Source organism: Neovison vison, chromosome 5 (assembly GCF_020171115.1).
Source record: "Neovison vison isolate M4711 chromosome 5, ASM_NN_V1, whole genome shotgun sequence".
Classification (NCBI taxonomy): Eukaryota; Metazoa; Chordata; class Mammalia; order Carnivora; family Mustelidae; genus Neogale; species Neogale vison.
Window position 1 is genome coordinate 19,569,031 of NC_058095.1, and position 26,453 is coordinate 19,595,483.

At 47.1% G+C, this 26,453-nt stretch overlaps 1 protein-coding gene across 1 annotated transcript; it reads left to right on the plus strand.

The window, feature by feature from the left end:
• The first annotated feature begins 3,285 nt into the window (after nt 1-3,285).
• Nucleotides 3,286-12,755, plus strand: LOC122906167 (alanyl-tRNA editing protein Aarsd1). Its single transcript, XM_044247847.1, has 12 exons — nt 3,286-3,419; nt 3,553-3,684; nt 6,117-6,276; nt 6,939-6,996; nt 7,629-7,785; nt 7,882-7,998; nt 8,217-8,347; nt 8,753-8,819; nt 9,009-9,100; nt 9,578-9,632; nt 11,025-11,119; nt 12,529-12,755. The coding sequence occupies exons 1-12, from the start codon at nt 3,381-3,383 to the stop codon at nt 12,662-12,664; spliced, it is 1,239 nt and encodes a 412-aa protein (XP_044103782.1). The 5' UTR covers nt 3,286-3,380; the 3' UTR covers nt 12,665-12,755.
• The last annotated feature ends 13,698 nt before the right edge of the window (nt 12,756-26,453 follow it).

A 26,453-nucleotide genomic window follows, 5' to 3' on the forward strand; every position in this document is an offset into this window, starting at 1 on the left:
AGGATTTTGGGATCATGACCTGAGCAAAAGGCAGATGCCTAACCAACTGAGGCATCCAGGTGTCTCACTGTAACCAGTGTTAAAAGTATCTAATTATTTTGTTTTATTTTTTTAAGATTTTATTTATTTGACAGAGAAAGATCACAAGTAGGCAGAGGGGCAGGCAGAAGGAGAGGGGGGAAGCAGGCTCCCCGCTGAGCAGAGAGCCCGATGCGGGGCTCGATCCCAGGACCCAGAGACCATGACCTGAGCTGAAGGCAGAGGCTTAACTGACTGAGCCATATAGACAATAGACATATAAGCCAAAGCAGTGTGTCTACATAATTAGAATCATACTATGCACATCTTGAGCCCTGCTTTTTGTACTTAATATATATTGGGACTCTTTCCAAATTAATATATACAGATCTCCCTCTTTTTCAGGGCTACATGGTATTCAATTGAGTATATTGTCCATAATTTAGCTGATTCCTTATTGAGGGACATTTAAGTTGTTGTTGGTCTTTTTCAGTTTTCAAACAAAGCTGTAATGAACGTTCGAAAATATATATCTTTACATATCTGGAAAGAATATCTGTAAAGTAGATTTCTAGAAGTGGAATTGCCAGGTCAAAGAGTAGATACATTTATTTATTTATTTATTTATTTATTTATTTTTTAAAGATTTTATTTATTTATTTGAGAGAGAGACAGTGAGAGAGAGCATGAACGAGGAGAAGGTCAGAGAGAGAAGCAGACTCCCCGTGGAGCTGGGAGCCCCATTCGGGACTCGATCCCGGGACTCCAGGATCATGACCTGAGCCGAAGGCAGTCGTCCAACCAACTGAGCCACTCAGGCGTCCCTATTTATTTATTTTTAAAAAGATTGTATTTATTCATTTATTTGACAGAAAGAGATCACAAGTAGGCAGAGAGGCAGGCAGAGAGAGAGGGGGAAGCAGGCTTCCTGCTGAGCAGAGAGTCCGATGATGCGGGGCTTAATCCCAGTGTTATGCTCCAATAATGGGTTCGTGATTAAAGGGGCGAGACTGATGCAAAGCGAAGGTCAAGCAAAACTTTATTTCGCGCCAAGCATCAAGAATCAGACCCACCGTCAAACAGACGGGTCGGGACCGCCCCTTACAGAGAGGACGACTCCTCCCTGCTTTCCAGACTAACTTTTTTTATAGAGCAAAGGCCACGTGGTTGGGCCTGGCCACACGTAGGTGGCTAATTGAATTACAATTCACCCCACAGTAGCCATAAAAACTGGCTACTTGATAGCTAGGAGACAGTATGCGCCCCCACTGATTGGATGTCTCCACCTGGCCTGACCCACCTTTGTTATTTGAGCTTTGTTACCTGAGGCTGGTTTCCGGGACTTGTTTTTAAGTAAGTCCCTTGGGGGAAGGGGAGCAGGGACAGTTTAAGGGTTAAAAAACAGTGTTATTGGGGGCGCCTGAATGGCGCAGTGGGTTAAAGCCTCTGCCTTCGGCTTGGGTCGTGATCCCAGGGTCCTGGGATCAAGCTCCATATTGGGCTCTCTGCTCAGCAGGGAGCCTGTTTCCTCCTTTCTCTCTGCCTGCCTCTCTGTCTACTTGTGATTTCCATCTGTCAAATAAATAAATAATAAAATCTTTTTTTTTTTGTAAAGATTTTATTTATTTATTTGACAGAGAGAGATCACAAGTAGGCAGAGAGGCAGGCAGAGAGAGGGGAAGGGAAGCAGGCCCCCTGCTGAGCAGAGAGCCCGATGTGGGACTCGATCCCAGGACCCTGAGATCATGACCTGAGCTGAAGGCAGCGGCTTAACCCACTGAGCCACCCAGGCGCCCCAAATAAATAAAATCTTAAAAAAACAACAATGTTATTGTTTAAGCTCAATGGAAGCCTCTGGCTAAAATATAAAAATACAAAATAGGTCCTTACACCCAGGACCCCGAGATCATGACTTTAGCCAAAGGCAGAGGCTTTAATCCACTGAGTAACCCAGGTGCCCAAGAGTAGGTACATTTAAACATTTTGATAACTGTTGGCAAGTTGCTCTTAGATGAAATTGAACAGCTTCCTGCTCCCACCAACCAAGTGCAGCATTCTCCAAAACCTTTTAGATATTTGTGAAGGTAAAAAGGTATACCTGATTTAATGTACTTTTATTAATTATAAGGTGTTCATTTTAATTTTTATTAGTAATTGGTATTTCTTTTAAGGAGCTCTGTCTATATGTTTGCCCATTTTACTGTTGACATTAAAAAAAATCTGATAATAAGTTGTATTTGTATCATGCTTTACAATTTACTAAGTCTATATATTATCTCATTAAAATTTTTTGAACCACAAATCAACCTTATAATTAGGTCTTTTCTTCATAGGTGATTGAACAGGTCATAATAAGTGGCAGAATTGGGACTTGAGCTTGTATAGCATGTGTCCCTCCTCTTACCCACAATTCTGAAAACCAAAAAGTTCTGAAAATCCACTTAAAAAAAAAACTGACAGCAAAATTCATTTGGCAGCAAAACCTAACCTAAAAAGACGTGCTACTTATAGTATTTGTTTATTTTGTGTAGTGCATTTATTTCTCAGCATAAATGTGTTTGATGACATGATGTTTGCTCGAGTGTGTTACGTAACAGATGGGGTATGCTCGGCATTACTATCTAAAATCCCCAAAGTCCTAAATTTTGAAACACCTGGAGTCTTCAGATTTTATTATTAGCTGATTCAAGAGAGCAGGAAGTTAATTTTAATATCTAATCCGTTTAACGTTTTAAGGTACTGATTACAGTTTGTAACTTGAGTTAACCCTGCTTATTTACACTCTCCAGTTAGGTAGCACTAACGACCTGTAGTACTGAGTGCATGTGATTATTGAGCACTGAGATGTGGCCACTGCACGCGGAGATGTGCTTTAAGTGCAAAATACACATCAGCTTTCGAAAAATTTGTGCGGAAAAAATCTCACTCATTTTTGCCTTCGTTATTACACATTGACATAATATTCTGGATCTGCTGCTTTCAATACAACGTTAGCATATGGGGCTTGCACTAATTTCCACTGGGCAGCCCTGCCGTCTATCCAAATCGGTACCACGCAGCCGAGAATGCGCGGGCCTAAACTGAGTGCTTTGACAAGTTCAGGTCGCGTGTAGTTTTGTTTTATTTTGTCTTCTAGTCCTTTCCAAAGTCTTCGCACCGTTGGTAGGCACCCCAGAACTCTTGCAAATCGCAAATCTCAAATCGCGTTTGCAGTAAATTTGTCCAAGCCACCCCCCGTCCTTTGCCCTCTTGATTCTGCGCAGAAGAGACGCGCCCGCAGTGAAGATTGTCCCACGCGGCTCTCCGTCGGCCAGCCGGCGTTCCAGTGTGTGCAACTTCCCGCGTCCCGGGAGACGGTGGCGATGGTATTCCGGTGTCAGCGGGACAGCTACGCCCGCGAGGTACGGCTGGCTGGGCGAGGGCGCGTGGGGCGGTGCGGGAGGAGGGCGCCGCGTGGAGCAGGGTGCAGAGGGAGACTCAGTCCCGGTAGCCTGGGGGCTGGGGTCGGGCTTATTTTCTATCCCTCTTGCGCAGTTCACCACCACCGTGGTCTCCTGCAGCCCCGCCGAGCTGCAGACCGAAGGAAGCAACGGCAAGAAAGAAGTGTTGAGTGGCTTCCATGTGGTGCTGGAAGACACGCTGCTCTTCCCTGAGGGCGGGGGACAGGTACCAGCCCCGCGCCTCACCGCGATCCCCTCCCAGGAAGCCCCTCATTCCTTTCTGCTCAGGTGGGAAACGCCCTCCTGCCCCTCTACCTTAGCCGTGATGCAGATCGAAGTTCGTTCAGTTCCGGTCATTTGTTCACCCAACAGATATTTGTTGCTCTGTAACTTATGCTGTGTGCTTATTTTAGGGACTAAGGATAAGGAGTAAACAAGGTAGCATCTGTATATATGTAGAATACTTATTCAGAGGAGACAAACCAAGTGGTAAATAGATAAAATAGAATGCCCGGTATAGTAAGTGCTATAAAGAAAATTAAAGCTTGAGGGAAAGACAGTGCTGGGATGTTCTCCTAGGTAGGGGGCAAGTTATTTCATAGACCTAAGTGAAGTGAAGGGGTAAGCCATTGCAGTTATCTAATTGGGCTGGTGGGGAAAGGGGCAAGTATATCCAGGCAGCAGGAATAGCAAATGCAAAGGAACTAGGCATTTAGGATGTGTGCCAGGGACTGGAAAAGATTCCCCAAAGGGAGCACAGCCCAAGATGCATTTATGGGTGCTGTGATGGGGTAGGATCAAGGTCCATTGTGAACACGGAAAAGGGGGGTAATAGCAGCAAAAAGGTGGGCATTATGGAAGAGGTTTTTCCAGCAGGGATAACAGCGCAAAGGCAAGGAAGCCCGAAGGAATCTGACATGTGTAGCTAACTGCATTGTTGAGTGTGGTTGGAGCCTGTGGTGTGTATTGATGGCAGGCTGGAGATGACCATGGGAAAGTAAATTGGAGCCAGTTCAGAGGGACTTGAAGGATGTGTTAAGGTGTGTGGACTTCATTCGAGAAGCTGTGGTGAGGGGCGCCTGGGTGGCACAGTCTGTTAAGCATTCGACTCTTGGTTTTGGCTTAGGTCGTAATCTCAGTGTCGTGGGATTGAGCCCCGCGTTGGGCTCTGCGCTCAGCACGGGGTCTGAGATTCTCTCTGCCTCTGCCTCTCCTACTCCTGCGCTTGCTCTCTCAAATAAAAAAAATAAATCTTAAAAAAAAAAAACCAACAAACTCTGGTGAGCCATGGAGGTACTTATGCAAAGAAATTACACAAGAGAACATGTTTAGTAAGTAAAGTTGATAGAAAGTTCCGATGTCATATGAGTGTTATTATTATTATTATTATTATTTTTAAAGATTTTATTTATTTATTTGACAGGCAGAGATCACAAGTAGGCAGAGAGGCAGGCAGAGAGAGAGGGGGAAGCAGGCTCCCTGCTGAGCAGAGAACCCGATGTGGGGCTCGATCCCAGGACCCCGGGATCATGACCCAAGCCAAAGGCAGAGGCTTTAACCCACTGAGCCTCCCAGGTGCCCCTGGGTGTTATAATTATTATAGGGATTTTCTGCTGAAGGAAGACCTGTGACCTCAGGCAACTACAGGAGGACTCACTTTATACATCATTTCTTTCAGGAAGTCTTCCCTAATTCCTTGAGACTATTAGGTCTCTTTCCTCTGAGCTCTAGAACAGTGTTCTTTTTACACCGTGACTTGTCGTGGATCGTATTGCAATGACCTGGGTGTATGTCTGTTCTTTTTTTTTTTTTAAAGATTTTATTTAATTATTTGACAGACAGAGATCACAAGTAGGCAGAGAGGCAGGCGGAGAGAGAGAGCGAGGGAAGCAGGCTTTCTGCTGAGCAGAGAGCCCGATGTGGGGCTCGATCCCAGGACCCTGAGATCATGACCCGAGCCGAAGGCAGCGGCTTAACCCACTGAGCCACCCAGGTGCCCCTGTCTGTTCTTTTCTAGACTCTGAAGTTCCATTGAGGGACCTGGTCTGGTTTACATTGTATTCTTGGTAGCAGTGTCTTGTAAGCAGTTGGCACTAGATACCTTTTTTTCTTTTTTTAAAATGAATGTTTTTGCTTATTTATTTTTTTAAGTAAACTCTATGTGCCGCATGGGGCTCAAACTCAGACCCCAAGATCAAGAGGCACGGGTTCCACTGACTGAGCCAGCCAGGTGTCCCTGAATTGAGTGAATAGTTTTGACTCTAATTCTATTAGTAGTGCCAAGGATGGAGTGGAAGGAGGGAGGAAAATTCAAACCATTTTAGAAACTATTGAAGAATAAGAATCTAAATTAAGGCAGTGAGAGTGATGATTAAGATTCTTCGGATTTTACTAAAATCTTCATTGCTGTAGTTAATAACCTTTGGTTCAATTCTGTTATTTTGTTCTGAAGAACAATATGTATGGGTGTTCAGGGTAAAGAGAACAGAGTCTCTCATGGAACAAAGTGGACCACCTCACTTGCCATTGCCTCTTCTCCTTTAGGGAATCTCAAATTCCGGGAGTGTTTCTCACACACTTTCCCTAGAGGGTGTTTGTATCCAGGAGTTAAGGTGATCTCTGCCTCCCGCCACTGATTAGCTTTATGTCTTTCCCCAGCCTGATGACCGTGGTACAATCAATGACATCTCTGTGCTGCGAGTGACCCGCCGGGGGGCCCAGGCTGATCATTTCACACAGACACCACTGGCCCCTGGGACTGAGGTCCAGGTCCGGGTGGACTGGGAGCGGAGGTTTGACCACATGCAGCAGCATTCGGGTAGGTGGGGTGGCATGGGGCAGGAGGGCCGGTTGCCATGCGTGGGGATGCCGTGATGATTATTTGATTTGGGTTCTCTAGGAGGTAACCTTTTGTAAAGGACAGACACTCAAAATCAGCTCCCATTCGGGCAGGATATGATAAGTGGTATAAAAACAACATGAACAGGGGCAGACAGAGAGCAAGCAGGGGGAGCAGCAGGCAGAGGGAGAAGCAGGCTCCCCGCTGAGCAGGGAGCCCAGTGCGGGTCACGATCCCAGGACCCTGGGATCATGACCTGAAGCAGACCCTTAACAGACTGAGCCACCCAGGTGCCCCGTCATGAGGATTTTTATATTTATTTATTCATTTGTTAATTATTTTTAGAGATTGTACAGAAGGGAGAGAGAAAGAATCGTAAGCAGACTCCATGTACAGTGGAGCCTGGTGTGGGGCTCGATCCCATAACCTCCAGATCATGACCATAGCAGAGATCAAGAGTTGGATGCTTAAGTGACTGAGCCAGCCAGGTGTTCCCTCATGAGGATTTTCAGTGAAATATCTGTCAAGAGTATGAGCCAGTGCTCAGCAGGTCTTCAGCCGGGAGCATCTGTGATGATATCGTGGGGATATGTGGCCGGCTACGCGGCTCACTGTTCATGTCTCTCGCTCTTTCTGCTCAGGGCAGCATCTCATCACAGCCGTTGCTGACCATCTCTTTGGGTTGAAGACCACATCATGGTGAGCAGGGGGCAGAAGACTAACCATAGGTCACAGGTCCCCAGCTGCCAGCTCCTTTTCCAGTAATGGGTTAGTGGGTAGGGGGAGAAAAGAAAACGTAGTGTTCACAATCTTCTGTGTTCACCTCTTCCCCTTACGTAGGGTAGCGGGTGTTCTTGTGTGTCTCAGGGGACACGCTTGGATGGGGGGAAGGAAAGGACGTGGAATTGGGAGCCCAGAGACCTAGGGGGTGAATTTTGGCTACATGATCTTTTTTTTTTTTTTAAAGATTTTATTTACTTATTCGACAGACAGAGATCACAAGTAGGCAGAGAGGCAGGCAGAGAGAGAGAGAGGAGGAAGCAGGCTCCCCGCTGAGCAGAGAGCCCCATGCGGGACTCGATCCCAGGACCCTGAGATCATGACCTGAGCCGAAGGCAGCGGCTTAACCCACTGAGCCACCCAGGCACCCTGGCTACATGATCTTGCTCACATTCCTTCTTAGCCCTCACCTGTGAAAAGGAAATGACGGTCTCTACTTTGCGGGTTCTTGTGAGCATTAAATAAGATAATCTATACAGATCTTCTCTGGAAACCGTCTTATGTTATTGTGGTCGTCCTCAGCATCCGGTGACCACCCACTTTTCTGGCAGGGAGTTAGGGCGAGCCCGGAGTGTGATTGAACTGGACAGCCCCTCTGTGACTGCGGAGCAGGTGGCTGCCATCGAGCAGAGCGTCAATGAAAAAATCAGGGCCCGGCTGCCTGTGAACGTGCGAGAGCTGAGCCTGGATGATCCGGAGGTGGAGCAGGTGAGGGAGAGCCGATCGATCGGACAGCGTCTGTAGAACGGCCCTCCGAGGGCCCCTCCTCAGAAGTCAGATGCCCCTTCTCCCTCCGTGTTCCAGGTGAGGGGCCGGGGTTTGCCGGACGATCATGCGGGACCCGTTCGAGTTGTTACTATCGAGAGTGTTGATGTCAACATGTGCTGTGGGACCCATGTTAGCAATCTCAGTGACCTTCAGGTAGGTGAGGAAGGGCTCCTGAGTGGGAGGGAGAGTATTAGGGAAGTGGGAATCACGACTAGTTGGGAGTGATCGAGGGGGACAGTGGAGGAGGCTTCGGTGAAGTCACTCCTTTCTTGCTTCTGAGCTGGGGGCAGGTGTAGGGAGCTCCTACCCTCAGGTCTCACTCCCACTGCGGTTCGTGCGTGTGCGCATGCTCTCACCCTTGCCTCATGTAGGTCATTAAAATTCTGGGCACCGAGAAAGGGAAAAAGAACAAGACCAACCTGGCGTTTCTGGCCGGGAACCGGGTGCTGAAGTGGATGGAAAGAAGCCATGGAAGTGAAAAAGCACTGACTGCGTTGCTGAAGTACGATCCCTGCCCCCTGCCCGCTGCCTTGGCTTGCTGCCCCTGTCCCTGCCACTGCCTCCTGCTCCTTGCCCCTGCTCTGTCCACATGTCTGAGGTCCTGCATGCCCCAAGCTCAGCTCTCCTACGGGTTGGGAAGACCACAATCTCTACGGGTTGGGAAGACCACAATCTCTAATCACAGTGGGGTGAGATGCAGTCATAAGTGATCAAGCACTTGGGACAGTGAGTCAGACCCACACAACATGGCTTGTTCCTTTATATTTTCTTTCTCAGTTGCTTAGGAACGTCCCCGGGTCCCCATCTGGAGGGAGGTGCACTGTCAAGAAGGGCCTCATGGATTTACGCCTCACACCACAAGTCTTTTGGAAAGCTGGGCGGGTGACCAGGCGCCTTTCCCTTGCAGGTGTGGAGCAGAGGATCATGTGGAAGCCGTGAAGAAGCTACAGAACTCAACTAAGCTCTTGCAAAAGGTGACTTACTCCTCAGAGGGTGCAGAGGGCAGCGGCTATGCCTGGAGTAGGCTCCCCAGGCCTGAGCCCTAGGCCCACCCGGCTGTGGGGTTCAGCAGAGCGGGAGGGAGGCGAGAGCCAAGTGGCGGGAAGATGTGATGAACTCGCCTGTTAATCCTCCTATCCGCTGAGTGATGGCGTCCATTTCAGAACAACCTGAATCTGCTCAGAGACCTGGCCGTGCACGTGGCCCACAGTCTCCGGAACAGCCCGGACTGGGGCGGTGTGGTCACATTACACAGGTGAGAGACGAGGCGTGGGAGCGCTGGGCTCGGGGCTCAGCCTCTTCCCTGTGTGCTGTGCATCATGGGAGGCGGGTTGCCCGCTGATTTCTCCAGACTGGGCAGAACCTAGGAGATGCATTACCTTCCAGTATACCTTTATCCTCCAGACGTCCTGGGTTCAATAAGAGCATCTTCCCAGCAATGCTGTGACTGTTACTTTCACCACCAGGTTCCCTCACCCCCTTCACCGTCTACCAGCTCTCTCTTTCCCTGGGTGATCTGGTTTGAGAGAGGCACACACGAGTGCAAGGCAGTCTGTGAGCTGCTGAGAAGGCCTTGTTGCTGGCCGTCAGCCGCACTCTCAGTCCTCGCTAAGGGAGCCTGGGACTTTGCACAGAAAGCAGTAAGGCCAGCCTCGTGTGGAGGAACGGGGCTCCGTGCGATTTCCCAGCTCCCGCTCCAAGCCGGCTGTCATGTCTGTGTCCTTTGTTGTAGGAAGGAGGGTGATTCTGAGTTCATGAATATCATCGCCAATGAGATTGGGTCAGAGGTAAGAGGAATGTGAGATTCTCTGTCTGTCCTTAGTGGAGACTGAAGTGAGGGACATTAGTTTAAGTCCTTCACATGAACACATAAGGGCAGGGAATAGAAGTTTATCTGGTTCTAGTTTTTGTTGTTGTTGTTCTTTTTAGCTTTTTAGCACTAGCTAAAGCCAAGCTCTGTTTTAGGTGCTGAGTTGGATCTAGGATATTGACCTTTCTGGGGCTACGACAGTTAACAGCTTCTGAGTTTCTCTTTTTTTTTTTTAAAGATTTTATTTTTATTTATTTGACAGAGAGAAAGTACAAGTAGAGAGGCAGGCAGAGAGAGAGAGAGGGAAGCAGGCTCCCCGCTGAGCAGAGAGCCCCATGCGGGACTCGATCCCAGGACTCTGAGATCACGACCTGAGCCGAAGGCAGCGGCTTAACCACTGAGCCACCCAGGCGCCCGCTTCTGAGTTTCTCTTACCAGAGCTGGAACTCCTCCAAGCCACACAGATCGACGTGTGTCCAAGGCCTGGTTTTAGAAGTAATGGGGCTGGTGAGGCCCTTTGAGGGCCGTCCCTTCCACTTTCCTTTGCCTCTGGCTTCAAGGGCCCCTGTCCATCCTGATAGGCACAACTTAGTGATTTCCCAGTCTCTCTCTCTCTCTCTTTTTTTTAAGATTTTATTTATTTATTTGACAGAGATCACAAGTAGGCAGAGAGGAAGGCAGGTGGGGGGGGCAGACTCCCCACTGAGCAGAGAGCCCAATGTGTGGGTCGATCCCACGACCCCGAGATCATGAGCTGAGCTGAAGTCAGCTGCTTAACCCACTGAGTCACCCAGGCGCCCCTCCCAGTCTCTCTCTCAGTGTATGTTTTTTTTCGTAATTCCGTGTAGAGTGTACTGATTCTCAGGGAGCTCACCCTGGAATCTGGGAGGCAAACGTGTATGTCCACATACTGAGAGTGGTCAGTACTAAGGGTGGAGGAGCGGGTCAGCTGAAAGAGTTGGGAGGCCCTAGGGCAGGGGGCTGGAGGACTACTTAGTGGTCCTTGGACAGACAGGGGAGCAAAGTCCGCCAGGCAGAGGGAGATAGGGAGCTTTAGTCAGTGGCAGGCACGGGGTGCATGGGGGAAGGCAGTGGCCAGGTTGCAAGGGTAGGTGGGAGTCAGGTCACAAAAGGCATTTGGCACCTGGCCATGGTCAGCAGCCTTCTGCCTCCCCCAACTTCTTGATGTCGTTCTTGAAGTTTCTTGGCCCTAGTGGGCCAGAGTACAGGGGCTACGTCATCACTCATCAGAACATCCCTCATAGTTCAGGGGCAAAAATTTGATCTTGACTGAGGAGAGAGTAGGGTTTAGGGGGATTGACCCCACTTTCTTAGGTATCAAGGCTTATCTCCTTATCTTACCTCGTAGGAGACCCTTCTGTTCTTAACTGTGGGCGATGAGAAAGGTGCTGGGCTCTTCTTACTGGCAGGGCCGGCCGAGGCCGTGGAGACGCTGGGCCCCAGGTAATCTGTGGACTGCCTGCACTGACCGGTAGGGGTAGCCTTTGCCGGATGGAAAGGACCATCATCCTTGTGATTGCATTTTGATTCACATCATGGGCATGGGAGGTGGGCCAAGTGGGAATAAGTGCCCCTGCCGTCATTCCTAATTTTGCAGGTAAGGGACAGCATGTCCTGTATGGCAGAACTAAGACTCAGACTTGGGTCTTTTTAAGATTTTATTTATTTATTTGACAAAGAGGTAGAGAGCACAAGTAGGCAGAGAGGCAGGCGGGTGGGGAGGGGAAGCAGGCTCCCTGCTGAGTGGGGCTCGATCCAGGACCCTGAGATCATGACCTGAGCCGAAGGCAGAGGCTTAACCCACTGAGCCAACCCAGCGCCCCAAAATTAGGGTTTTAAGATGAAATAAAAATAGGCATTGATCTAGTTGTTGTGGAAAAATTAGAACTTTGTTGGATTTCTGAACCTTTGTACTGTTGTTTGTTTACTTTAAATTAGATACAGAGGTGTGCCCGACACTCTTTCTGGTGTTGAGGGTTTTCCAAGTCCCAATTGGCTATGGTGAATATATGTTCAAAGGAGAACATAAGAATGTATGTCTCTCTCCCTATTTATTTATAAGATTTTACTTGAGAGAAAAGTAGAAGATGGGCAAGGAAGAGAGGAGCAAAGGGAGAGGGAGAAGCAGGGACCCAGGATCCAGGACCCAGAGATCATGACCTGAGCCGAAGGCAGTTGCTTAACCGACTGAGCCACCTGAGCACCCCAGGAAAATGTCAGAATTTAAAGCACAGGTCCCTGACAGGCAGCCAGATGTGGCCTGTAGACTGGTTTGGCCTGAGTACTATTTTAAATTTTCAAAATCAATTATTTCATTTTCAAATTGGATTTGTATATAAAAATACAGAGTTCTAGCTTTTCTCAGAAAAGACAAAAAGGCTCACTCTGGCGACACTGGGCCTGCATCCCCGCATGGCAGTAGCTGCAAGGAAGGGGGTGGTGGCACTCTCTTTAGACAGGACAGGCTCGACCACTGCTGCAGTCCCCCCCTCCTCCGCACTGCCAGCTGCTGCACTGCTGCGTTTGTGTCCGCAGCCCCTTACCTCTGGTGGACACTCAGCTTGCTCTCTGGAGGTTCCTGTAATTAATGTAGCATGCCCCCCGACCTGTTTCTAGATACTTCCATTGTGAACAAGTACCAGTTCATTTTTTGTTCCCCCAGTTACTCTTAAACAGTAAACCTCGTACTTCTGTATCTGCACACATGCAAGTGTTTTTAAGAAGGATTTCTAGAAGTGTCTGTTCTTCCTTTCCCTCTCCTCGGCCCTGGGGGAAAGACTTGGGGCTGCCTTTGGTTTTTCTGTGGTTTTTCCCTCAAAGACGTCCTCCCTGACTGTGTCTCTACTCCTCAGGGTGGCTGAGGTTCTGGAGGGCAAAGGAGCTGGGAAGAAAGGCCGCTTCCAGGGCAAGGCCACCAGGATGAGCCGGCGGGGAGAGGTGCAGGCCCTCCTCCAGGACTATATCAGTACTCAGAGTGCGGAGGAGTGAGGACTTGGTCCCTGGGGCTCCTGCCATTGAGAACGGGCCTCCTGTGACCACAGAACGAGTCTCTTGGACAATAAAATAGTTTGACTTGAAATAGTCGTGGTACCACATGCATATGACTGGTGTATGCAGTATTCTGTGAGGTGTGTATACTGTAAGTAAGTATCTATAAATAAGCAGCTTTCTCATTGGCCACTGTTAGGCATAACCTCCAGCAGGGAGCATTACGGGGATGAAGGGTACTGATTTCTCTGAAGCAGCTGCAACTTTTCTTCCTGTGGAAACGTAACCACCCGAGGGGAGGGCCAGCCAGTCTGGAGGCTCGACCGAGGGCTTCAGTTCATTCAGATCTCCTTGTTTTGTTGTCCGTATTTTCCTAGTCCTGTGCTTGAGAACTAAAAAGCATCAGTGACTTTGCAAATAGGTCAAGAGGCCCCAGAAATACAGGAGAAGGAGGCTCCATGCCTGCTACTGCGGCGGAGAAGGGACGGAGAGAGGTGTGGAAGAACCAGCCCAAAGAGAGCTGGTGTCAGACCAGTGAGCCTTTAGAGTCATCGTGAGAGCTCAAGAGCGGCCTGTAATGATCGGAGGGAGACAAAAGTAGTTGTAGATTTGTGTGCATCTAACAACAGCCTCAGAATACATAAAGCAGAAATTGACCCCTAAAGAAGGAGCATGAACTCACACTTGATGGAAGATTTAAACTGATCTTTGAGTAACTGATGGGACAAGAGGAAGCACGACCTTGAGGTTAAGAGCGTACACATTGGGGCTTCATAGACCTGAGTGGAAATCCTGGCTCTGTGCACCTTTGGGTGGTAAAACTAGAAAAGAAAGCCAAGAGGTGATTCATTTTATTCTTTTTTTTTTTTTTTAAGACTTTATTTATTTATTTGACAGAGACCACAAGTAGGCAGAGAGGCAGAGAGAGAGGGGGAAGCAGGCTCCCCGCCGAGCAGAGAGCCTGATGCGGGGCTTGATCCCAGGACCCTGAGATCATGACCCGAGGAAGGCAGAGGCTTAACCCACTGAGCCACCCAGGCGCCCCAGAGGTGATTCATTTTCAAAGGACAGCATTTACCTCTGGGGGAAGGGCGTGAAATGGGATGGAGAAGGGACCCAAGGCGGGTGGGTGGGGGGTTTCTGGGGTGTTGGCAATGTTCTGTGTCCTTGAACTTGGAATTTACATAGCTGTTGGCTTTATAGTTACTCATTATACTGTTTTATTCCACAACGTTCTCTTTCACCATCTAGGAATACAACAACAACAACAACAAATCTGGGTTCTGTCACTTGTTTGCCTTGGGAACGTGTTTTTGTTTTTTCAGACTTTAGTTTGGTCCCCAGCAAAGTGGCCATCATGGCAGCACTTAAATGCTCTGGGGTGTGGTGGAGTAACACATTGAGCTGTAAGTGGGGGAGCCACTTTGTTCCCCGAGATGACCTGAGAACACTTAATTTTTGATTGCCTAGATGTTTTCTTCCTCTTTACCTGCAAACTGAGTGTTGATTGTTAAGTACAGTGGGCCCCTGGGTTGATACAGCTCTGGTGGGGAATCATTTTCCCTCAGGTCAAGGCCCCCTGAGGAGAGCTGACAGTGTCCACTCGGTCTTCTCCCAAAGAGAATGAAGCTGAGAGGACTCTCTGGTAAGCTCAGAAGTCACAAGGCAGAATACTTGTCAGGACAGGAGCCCAGTCTGAAGACTTCAGCCAGAGTTAGGAGGCGGGTTAGAGCCCGGCTGCACGGGTGGAGGTGGGGCAGAAGGATGGGGAATTTGAGTTTCTGAGGCAAAATTTAGGCATTGACACTGCATCAGTAGGTTGCCTTGGAGTATGGAAGGTATCCTCAAGAGATTTTTTTTTTAATTTTATTTTTGTTTTTTTTAAATTTTTACTTTTCAGCGTAACAGTATTCATTTTTTAAAAAATATTTTACAAGAGGGTTTTTTTTGTTTGTTTGTTTTGTTTTTTAAAGATTTTACTTTTAAGTAATCCCTACACCCAATGTGGGGCTTGAACTCACAACCCCGAGATCAAGAGTTGTGTGCTCTACCAACTGATCCAGCCAGGGCCCCAAGAGATTGTTTTTTTTTTTTTTTTAAGATTTTATTTATTCTTTTGACAGACAGAGATTACAAGTATACAGAGAAGCAGGGAGAAAGAGGAGGAAGCAGGCTCCCTGCTGAGCAGAGAGCCCAATGCAGGGCTCGATCCCAGGACCCTGAGATCATGACCTGAACCGAAGGCAGAGGCTTTAACCCACTGAGCCACCCAGGCACCCCCCCCCAAGAGATTTTTTTAATGTATTTTTAGTCTTCCTCCAACCCTGCCCCGACTTACTGTATTTCCCTTGCCACAGACAACCACTGTTACCAATCCCTGATGTATCCTTTGGTGGTATTTTTTCACAGCTGTGGACAAATCATCTCTCTTTTAAAACATGGCAGCACAGTCCTTGGCAACTTGCGTTTCTCAGTTAAATGAGTGCCATGTTTTCAGAGAAAATTATGGTATAAAGGTCATGCAGTACAAAATAGATTCATCGGTGGGAGATGGGGATGTAATATTCACCTGACGGAAGATTCCTTACTTGGACTTTCAACAGAGACCCATTTGGATTCATTTTCGTGTGTGTGTGAGAGAGAGAGAGAGAGAGTGAGAGAGCTTTCCTTGTCCTCTGTTTCTGCTTCGTCAGGGTGTAATGAAAGAGCAGTGGGCTGGAGGCTACCCTTGCTGGCCATTACTCAGATGGGTTCCACTCACAAAGACCTGGAGTAACCATTTCATTTGTGACGCAAACTTAGGCACCTCTCAGGGCAAAAAGGGTGCCCCAGAACCACAGTCACAAACCAGGATAATCTCAGGAAAACCACGGTGTCCGGTCTCCCTGCCGAGACTCTCCCTGAGCTCTAGCTTCTTGACCTGACACGGCATCCTAAGAAAGAAGGAATTTTCTGGAATAACTCAAATAGGAAAATACAGGGTCGGTTGTCTCTTGTGAGGTTCAGAAAACAAAGTAGAATGGGTTTATTCATTTGTAAGAGTAACAAATGAGCACAAGCAGAATGACAGGTATTAGCACAAAATATGATAGTTCTTTTTTTTTTTTAAAGATTTTATTTATTTATTTGACAGAGATCACAAGTAGGCAGAGAGGCAGCAGAGAGAGGAGGAAGCAGGCTCCCTGCTGAGCAGAGAGCCCGATGCGGGACTCGATCCCAGGACCCTGAGATCATGACCTGAGCCGAAGGCAGCGGCTTAATCCACTGAGCCACCCAGGCGCCCCCCAAATATGATAGTTTTACCTACACACACGGATCATACATTCGGGAACATTCGCTGTAACCCACTTCTACGGCATAGAAGTCATAAGAAGGGGCCCATTCTTAAGTCTTAATGACTTAGGTGCCCGTGAGTTGCTGGAGACACACATGCCGTGGCTCACACCCAGGTGAGGGGCTTCCGTGTGACTGTCCGGGCACGTGTAGGTGCTGGGTCAGATGTTAGTACAGAAAACAAGGCATCAGATGAGAGACACGGAGACAGACTGAATTCGGGAGGGCGCTATGCCCACGTGTCCTGGAGCTCACCCCACCCTCTAGCCCTGAGTGGAAACCAGGGAGTCAGCCAAGCTATGCTGGAATGCCAGGTCTTTTCCTTAATAACTCAAACTCCTGGGCCTCCCTGGGAAAACAGATGGCCCCACATACCCCAGTGAAAAACCCTCTTGCAAAAAGCTTCTGTGTCTCCCATTCCTTTCCTGAATTAGCTCCAAACGGTGACTAAAATGTCCTCAATGGAGGGCAACCGAGGCTATTCGGGAAAGAGTGATGGAGAAATTTCCTTCTTTTTCCAGAAAGGTCTGTACCTTCTGTGCAGACGATAGCCGGCAGAGGGCCAGGCTCTCAACAACGAAGGAAGGAGAGCAGGGCCCGTGTCCAGAGCAAAGAGGCTCCTGCAGGGATGGCCTCTCTCTCTCTCTCTCTCTCTCTCTCTCTCCCTTTAAGGAACTCCCTGCAGGAGTACCCTGCTGTCAAGGCGTGCTGGGAAGTATCCCTCTCCATCCTCAGACAACAACTTCAAAGCCAAGGTTTTCGGAAATAGCGGAGGAATCAACATTTTCTCCTGGACCAAGTCCTTCCCTCTTCCTTTCATCTCATCGAACTTGTTTTGATTGTTGTTGATCTGTGCATATAAGAAGCAACCACAGAGGTCATTTGTCCATTTAGTCCGCAGCCACTTGTCGAGGGGGTCATGTGTGCTGGCCACTGTTCTGAGAAGCGGACCACACCGGTAAATAACACGGCTGCGGTCCCCTTGCTGACGGCAGGGACGGCCACGGAGGAGAGAGAGAGGAAAGAGACGAGCAAATAAATGTGAAATTATACACTCCGTCAAGTCACAGCAGAAAAGAACAGGGTGAAGTAGAAGAGGATAATGCAGGAGAGGGGAGCGGGTGTGGGGGGGTTGTGGTGGTCCCTCACCAGCCCCGGCTTCCAGGCCAGCTCAAATAAGGCAGTGTGCTGAAGAGACAAACAAAACCAGTATATTTTGGGTGCCTGGGTGGCTCAGTGGGTTAAAGCCTCTGCCTTCGGCTCAGGTCATGATCCCAGGGTCCTGGGATCAAGCCCCACATCGGGCTCTCTGCTCAGCAGGGAGCCTGCTTCCTCCTCTGCCTGCCTCTCTGCCTACTTGTGATCTCTGTCTGTCAAATAAATAAAATCTTAAAAAAAAAAAAACAAAACCCAAACAGTGTATTTTGACAACTCTGCTGGTTTCCCTTCCAAGCAGGTGGACATTGCTGAGCCCTTTATAGAAATTTTAGAGCTGTGAATTGTCCCTGAGCCCCAGACAGGGACTAGGGTCTTAAAGGTGCTGCTGGATTCATTGAAGAGCCATATGTATTTTGGTGCCTCTTGTCTGACTGTTACAAAGAAGTTAGAGAGAGAGAGAGAGAGAAACCTGAAACTCATTTTGCTCTTCATCTAAATGAGTCTCTCCCACATGGCTGGGTCATTTTTTCTGTCCCTGAGAGGCCACCTTTCTCCCCATCAGCAGAAGGGAAACACTGTATCGCACCTAAGGAGAAAAGGGTGACAAAGAGGAGGCACCTGGGTGGCTCAGTCGGTTGTGTCTGACTCTTGATTTTGGCTGGGGTCATGATCTCAGGGTTACAAGATCAAGCCCTGCATCTGCTCGGTCCTGAGTGTGGGGCCTGCGTAAGAGTCTCCTTCTGGATTCTCTCTCTCTCTGCTCTTCCCCCTCCCACATGCGTGCTCTCTCTTTCTCTTAAAAAACATGACAAAAAGAGGATAATAAGGCATAGTTGAAGACCTCATGAACACAGGGAAGGCGTGCTTGATCAAAAAAACTTCTGCTGATTGCAGTTCAGGTACTGAAAACCAGAAGTCAGGGACACCTGGGTGGCTCAGTCATTAAGCATCTGCCTTCGGCTCAGGTCACGATCCCAGGGTCCTGGGATGGAGCCCCATATCGGACTCCTTGCTCAGCGGGGAGCCTGCTTTTCCCTCTTCCTGCTGCTCCCCCTGCTTGTACTCTCTGTTAATCTCTCTGACAAATCAGTAAATAAAATCTTAAAAAAAAAACAAAAACAGACGTCAGTGCCACCACACACCTTTTATTTTATTATCATTTGGCACTGTTTGATCATTGATTGGTATTAAACCAACACTTAACCTAGTTCTGCCAGACACTGTTTGAAGCACTTCACAAATATTGACTCACTCGATTCTCATAACAACTCCCTGAGATAGAGCCTATTGTCACCCCCATTTTACAGATGAGGATACTGAGGCACAGAGAGGTAAGGAGCTTGCCCGAGGCCACTGAGCTGGGTGGCCTCTCTCTGTCTGCTCAGGTACTTTATAAGATCACACAGATATGTATACAAGATGAATATCCTTGTTTATAAACTAGTATCTCATGGTTAAATAAGTGATTTTAAGATGGGAGCATTTAAGGATCTCAAGGCTGTCTGGTGCCTTTGGCAAGGAAAAAGGATCAATTAAGCAATCTACAAATAGAAGTGAAAACCTTCCATTATAACATTGTCATGTAGCCTCTAATTTTACCTCTGTTAGGGCATGCATGTACATTATAATGCTGGAACTGAAAAGCTAGGAGTTTATTCTTTTGGCGGTTGGTGGGGGGGTGCCCAGAAGACAAGCCCCATTTACTTCTAAGCCTGATTCTCTGGGCTCAGTCTCTACAGACAACATTACATGTGCTTCACAAATGACACGAGAAAAAGCATATTTTTCCTGTTTTGGAGCCTTGGTGAGGGTGAATTGGGGTTTTCCGCTCAGCTTGGAAAAGGCTGAGAAACTGCCTCGCTGGAAAAATTCAGCTGCCGGGTTTTATTTTGCTTTGTCTTTGCTGTCTGTTACCAGCAAGATGAACTCATCCTGAGGTTTTGCATGGAAACTAGTTTCGAGTTTTTTTCTGCTCTTGTAATTTTGCCTCTTGCCCAAGACCAGAACCCATTAGCTGTCTTGGTCCCAACACCCAGGTACCGTCTTTTGCAATTCAACGGCAGAAGGCGCTGTGGGCCTGTGGTTGCTCAGACCTCTGCCAGGGGAAAAAAAAAAAAAAAAAAGGAATAAAAGAGCCCCTGGTAGCTCAGCCAGCCTGCAAGGCTTCTAATCATCTGTTGCCTTGTTGCTCTGAAGACCTTGTCGGTGGGTTGTAGGGTCATCAGCTGTTTCCCAAAATGCAAGCAGGGAATCAAGAGAGGAGATGTGGCCTTCTGGAAGGGATTTGTCCTTTGTGTTTTTGAGAGTTTTAACCCTTCTCATTAAATAAATGCTTGATATTTTATGTATTTACATCCACCAAGACCAGAGATTTTTAATAGTGCTGGGTCCTACCTTAATTCAGAAAACGGTGTTCATTATCCCCATTTGCCAAGGCTCCCATTGAATTTCTTTGTCCTCATTCTATCAACAGATACAAGACAACAGATGAGTTTTTTCTTTTTTTCATTTCTTTTTAAGATGAGGGTTGAATGTCACCTCCAGGTTGTCTCTCAATTTTTCCCCATTTTCCTGAGATTCTGTCTCATTTTTCCCTTCTCCATGACTTCCTCCAGCCCTTTTACCTCTTGATTGTTGATGTAAGTGTGGATGGCTATTTTTCGCTTATCCTTTGCTCTAGGCAAGTTTGTTTTATAAGAATCTAGATGTTCTCCAGGGATAAATCAGTGGGTTTTTTTTTTTTAAAGACTTTATCTATTTATTTGAGAGAAAACACAAGTGGGAGAAGGGACAGAGGGAGAGGGAAAAGCAGACTCCCTCGTGCAGTGGGGACCCCGAAATCATAACCCGAGCCCAAGCCAGGTGCTTAACCAACCGAGCCACCCAGGCTCCCCAGTGGGTGATTTGTGTTTTTTTTGTTGTTTTTTAAAGATTTTATTTATTTATTTATCAGAGAGAGAGGGAGAGAGAGCAAGCACAGGCAGACAGAATGGCAGGCAGAGGCAGAAGGAGAAGCAGGCTCCCTGCAGAGCAAGGAGCCCGATGTGGGACTCGATCCCAGGACGCTGGGATCATGACCTGAGCCGAAGGCAGCTGCTTAACCAACTGAGCCACCCAGGCGTCCCGGGTGATTTGTTTTTATAAAATTCTTCACAGTAAGCTTTCATGACAAGACACACTCATGAGTTCATAATAAAACAGGATGGATACACATTGAATTTGCTCACTACTTCCTCCAAGCATAGAGAACATCTATTTCAGAAAGCTGTATGCTTTTTATGCAATTACACAGGTCGAGGAAGATGGGGATGCCCAGGGAGTTTGAGCAACCCACGGAGGATGATGTGGTGGCAGAGACTGACCTCTATCACCTGGAACGTAAGCTGGGAGGCATTCTAGACACAAACAAAAGAGAGACCCTGTCTGAAGGACTCAGCAAGCTTACTACCTCTGCTTCCTTCCTGGACCAAACAAACAATATTTGATTTGATTGGGTGTGCTGGAGAAACCCTAGCAAAACAAGAGAAGAATTCAGGAAAGAGGAAAACATAGCCTTGTAAGAAACTGAAACTGACCGAGAACGCCAGGTAAAGACATTTCAAGTGACAGCTGCATCATGAGACAGAGAACAGTCGAATCCTCTGAAAGCTGATTAGAAACTTCCAAATGTTTGAGAAAGAAAAAACTGAAATAAAGCAAGCTTTAACTCTGAAATGCACTTGAAAATCGACAAAGCAAAAGGAACAGCATTTTCTTCGCTGGCAAGGCCATGCCTCTTTTAGTCTGGTAATTGAGGGCGTGGGTGACAGGGCAGCGGGATGGTGGATATTCTAATTCTGCATACAATCATTTTGAATTTCTTTCTTTTTTTTTTAAATTTTATTTATTTATTTGATAGAGATCACAAGTAGGCAGAGAAGCAGGCAGAGAGAGGAGGAAGCAGGCTCCCTGCTGAGCAGAGAGCCCGATGCGGGGCTCTATTCCAGGACCCTGGGATCATGACCCTAACCGAAGGCAGAGGCTTTAACCCACTGAGCCACCCAGGCACCCCTTCTTTTTTTTTTTAAGATATTTATTTATTTATTTGACGGGGGGGGGGAGAACACAAGCAGGGGGAGGGGCAGAGGGACAGGGAGAAGCAGACTCCCGCTGAGCAGGAAGCTGATGCAGGGTTCCATCCCAGGACCTTGGGATCATAACCTGAGCTGAAGGAAGACACTTACTGACTGAGCCACCCAGGCACCCCTTTCTTTTCTTTTCTATTCTTTTCTTTTCCTTCCCTTCCCTTCCCTTCCCTTCACTTTCCTTTCCTTTTCTTTTTCCTTCCCTTCCTTTTCCTTTTCCCTTTCCTTTCCTTTCTTTTTCTTTCTTGCTTTCTTCCTTCCTTCCTTGTGTGTGTGTGTGAGAGAGAGTAGGGAGGGGCAGAGGGAGAGAGAAAAATCTCAAGCCGGTTCCATGCTCAGCAGAGAGCCTGAGGCACAGGTCGATCTCACGACCCTGAGATCATGTCCTGAGCCAAAACCAAGAGTCCGACTGGGCCACCCAGATACCCCAGTCATTTTGGATTTATAATGTTTGCCAACCTCAATCATTTTCCCATGATGTGCTTTTTTAAAAATTTCTTTTATCCTTTGGCTGCTTTTTAAAGGATACTTCTATAGGGTGTTTTTAGCCAATGTGTTCAAATTATTTGCCAATTGTTATGGTGTGAGCACTAACCAATTTCAACAGATCTTATACTGAGTGTCTACCATGTGCCAGGCACAATTCTAAGTGCTTGGAATACGCCAGCAAACAGGACAATTCCTCCCCTAGTACAGCCTATATTTTAGTGATGCAGACACATAGCGACCCATAAATCCGATCAACGTGGGAAAGCAAAAGGAAAGATAGAAGGGAAGGGAAAGAGATTGGGAACACAGACGGTGATGGCAACGAGGAATGTAGTAGGGCAGGTTGGCGTTTTATATAGGCCATATATAAGGTGGTCATGGAGGTCATGGGTGGCTCAGTTGATTAAGCCTTCGGCTCTTGATCTGGACTCAGGCCATGATCTCAGGGTCCTGGCATTGAGCCATGCTGAGTCTGATGGAATTCTCCTCTGCCTCTGGCCCTCTCCGCACCCCAAATAAATGAATATTTTTTAAAGATTTTATTTATTGATTTGTCAGAAAGAGCACAAGTGAACACAAGCGGGGTGGGGTACAGAGGCAGAGGGAGAAGCAGGTTCCCCACTGAGCAAGGAGGCCCACCTGGGGCTCCATCCCAGAACCCTGGGATCATGACCTGAGCAAAAGGCAGATGTTTAACCGACTGAGCCACCCAGGTGCCCCCCAAAATAGGTTTTTGGTTATCCAGTGAGAGATGATAAGTCTTCTGATTTTTTTTTTAGAGATTTTATTTATTGGGGCACCTGCTTTATTTATTTATTTGACAGAGATCACAAGCAGGCAGAGAGGCAGGGGGAAGCAGGCTCCCTGCTGAGCAGAGAGCCAGACTCTGGGCTTGATCCCAGGACCTTGAGACCATGACCCGAGCCGAAGGCAGAGGCCCAAACCACTGAGCCTCCCAGGCGACCCAAGTCTTCTGATTTTTATGGGACAGTTGGCTAAGTTTACCAGGAAACAAATGTTTCTCATTAAGAAACATTAGTTAAGGGGCGCCTGGGTGGCTCAGTGGGTTAAAGCCTCTGCCTTCGGCTCAGGTCATGATCCCAGAGTCCTGGGATCGAGCCCCGCATCGGGCTCTCTGCTCAGCAGGGAGCCTGCTTCCTCCTCCCTCTCTCTCTGCCTGCCTCTCTGCCTACTTGTGATCTCTATCTGTCAAATAAAATAAATAAAATCTTAAAAAAAAAAAAGAAACATTAGTTAATAATATTAATAAAAACGCAACGCATAAAAAACAAAAAAGAAAAAGGTAGGGAAGGCCTGAGACCCTCAGACCTCATGGTTTTTATCCTTCCATTTTGACTGTAAAGATGACATTTTCTCATAAATACATGTATTTTTTTTTTTCAGATTTTATTTTTAAGTAATCTCTATGCTGAAGGTGGGCCTGGAACTCACTACCTGAGATCAAGAGTCCCATGCTCCACCCACCGAGCCAGCCGGCGCCCACATAAATACAGACTTTTAAATCAGGATTATACCATCATCAGTAAGTTTTCATTACAACTCTTTTTTAAAATTTTATTTTAATTTTTAAGATTTTATTTATTTATTTGAGAGAGAGAGAGAGACTGCAAGAGAGACAGAGCATGAGCATAAGCAGGGGGTAGGAGCAGAGGGACAGGGAGAAGCAGACTCCCTGCTGAGCATGGAGCCCAATGCAGGACTCGATCCAAGGACCCTGAGATCATGACCTGAGCCGAAGGCATAGACTTTAACCCACTGAGCTACCCAGGAGCCCCATTTCTTTTTTTTTTTTTAAAGATTTTTATTTTTATTTATTTATTTGACAGAGAAATCACAAGTAGATGGAGAGGCAGGCAGAGAGAGAGGGAAGCAGGCTCCCTGCTGAGCAGAGAGCCCGATGCGGGACTCGATCCCAGGACCCCGAGATCATGACCTGAGCCGAAGGCAGCGGCCCAACCCACTGAGCCACCCAGGCGCACCCCCATTTCTTTCTTTCTTTTTTTTTTTTTTTAAAGATTTTATTTATTTATTTGACAGAGAGAGATCACAAGTAGGCAGAGAGGTAGGCAGAGAAAGAGAGGAGGAAGCAGGCTCCCCGCTGAGCAGAGAGCCCAATACGGGACTTGATCCCAGGACCCTGAGATCATGACCTGAGCCAAAGGCAGCGGCTTAACCCACTGAGCCACCCAGGTGCCCCTCTTTTTTAACACTTTAGAGAAACCCTAAGAAATCTCCGATGACACATTTGCCCAAGGCTCAGCAGCTCTCTCAGGTTCATGCGGATTTCTCTTTGTTACAATCCACACATCTTATTGCAAAATGTTGGCAGGAGTTATTTCTAGGTGATGAGATTGGAGTGCTTTTCATTTTCGTCTTTATGCTTTTCAGTGGTTCCCAGCACTTCTGAAAGGAAACGGTCTTCTTCATCATTTCTTTGTGGGATGCTTTCCAAATGAGAAACAGCAAGAACGACACTTTTGAAGAATTAAATGAAAATATCCCGTGAGAATCAGTGTCAGCTTCCCAAAGGACAAGCTGGCAAAACAGTAACACCAAAAACCAAATATTCCCAGAGACTCTCAGTTAGAATTTTACTCCAGAAGGAGTCATTGTGTTAAAAAGATGTCTGGCTCTCAGGGGGCCTCTGGGAGCAAAACAATGGGTATAAAGATGCCGGCTCTGGTTGTGTGTGTGTGTGTGTGTGTGTGTTGGTTTGAGTTTCCTGATGTTTGTGGAGGGGCGACAGGTTTGTCAACGGCAGCAAGGAGACCAACCCAACAGACGTCAGAGTCAACAAAGGGTTGGCATGATGGTGGCCAGCAAGGAGGAAGAGGAATACAAAACTGAAGGAAATCTGATGGCATTATTGGTGAAGGAATAAAAAACTGGAAGCAGATATATTGTAGAGAAGGTCTAAGTTAAAAAATGTTTATATTGGGGAAAAAAAAAAGAAGTAAATTCGATTGGTCTGAGCTCATGATCTCTAACAATAATGTGTTTTTCTTTTCGGACCCTGACTGGAACCCATCCACAGCAGGACTTGGGGTAGCTGCTGCCTCCATCCCCCAACACCCCCCCCACCCCCGCCATCGCCCTGACTTACCGGAGGACGATTCTGCATCCTGGGGCAAGGCAACTTTAGAATTGCCTAGGAAACAAGGATTTCAGACAGTAGTGGTAGAATAAGGAAGCCACTGACCAAACTGTAACAATTTTGACGTTAAAAAGGGAAAAGTAATTATGATGAACTAAAATAAGTTAAGCAGGGCGCCTGGGTGGCTCAGTCGGTTAAACGGCTGCCTTCGACTCAGGTCATGATCCCAGGGTCTTGGGATAGAGCCCCACATCAGGCTCCTTGCTCAATGGGGAGCCTGCTTTTCCCTCTCCTTCTGTCTGTCCAATCCCCTTGCTTGTGCACATTTTCTCTCTGTTAAATGAAAAAAAAACTTTAAATGTTAATAAAATAAAATAAAATATAGGACGTTAAGCATGTGAAGACCCCAAAACAAAAAAGGTAATATATGGTTTATGATAATAAATCATGTTAATTTTTAATTGTTAATTTTTAAAAAAGATTTTATTTTTTTATTTGACAGACAGAGATCACAAGCAGGCAGAGAGGCAGGCAGAGAGAGAGGAGGAAGCAGACTCCCCGCTGAGCAGAGAGTCCGATGCGGGCCTCGATGCCAGGACCCTGAGATCATGACCTGTGACAAAGGCAGCGGCTTAACCCACCGAGCCACCCAGGCACCCTAATTGTTAATTTTTAAAAAAGATTTTATTTATTTATTTGAGATAGAGTGAGAGAGGGAGCGCACAAGCAGGGCTGAGGGGCAGAGAGAGGGAAAGAGATGAAGAATCAGCTCTCTAGAGCCACAGGTCATCATAATGAGATATGATAAGCTTTTATTAACACTTTTTAAAATTTAATTTAATTTTTTAATATTTACAATTATTTTTAATAATTGTAACAGACCCGGCCAATACCGCATATTCGAATAATGAGACAGTGGGATTTGGCCAGTTAAGCAAGATGAGTAGAAAACACTATTCTTGTGAGCGACACCAATTTCCAAGGGATGGGTTTTAAAGATTTTATTTATTTATTTGACAGACAGAGATCACAAGTAGGCAGAGAGGCAGGCAGAGAAAGAGAGAGGAAGAAGCAGGCTCTCTGCCGAGCAGAAAGCCCGATGTGGGGCTCGATCCCAGGACCCTAGGATCATGACCTGAGTCGAAGGCAGAGACTTAATCCACTGAGCCACCCAGGCGCCCCAAGGGATGGGTTTTTAAGATCTTATTGTTGTATCTAGTCAAGTTTAAATGGAAAACGGAGGCTTAGGTTGGAAAGTGCAACTGGTTCCATACGCCCGTCCTAAATCTGGCAGTTCGCAGTGCAGACACAGAACCTTGGCTTCTCAGAGATATTATTATGTTTCCTCTTGGTTCTGAAGATTACTGTAACTCTACAAAGATAGAGGAGTGAAAAAAAAAATTGCTCCAAACGTAGGAGAGTGCCAAGCAACCCTGGAAAGGGAAGGCAGGAAAGTAAGACAAGTGTATTTAGCAATGATGCTGATGAAACTTGACGTCACCGTATTAATATTAATTGTGTAACGACAAGTTCTGTTATCATTGTGGTGGTGTGTGTGTGTCTTCTCTGC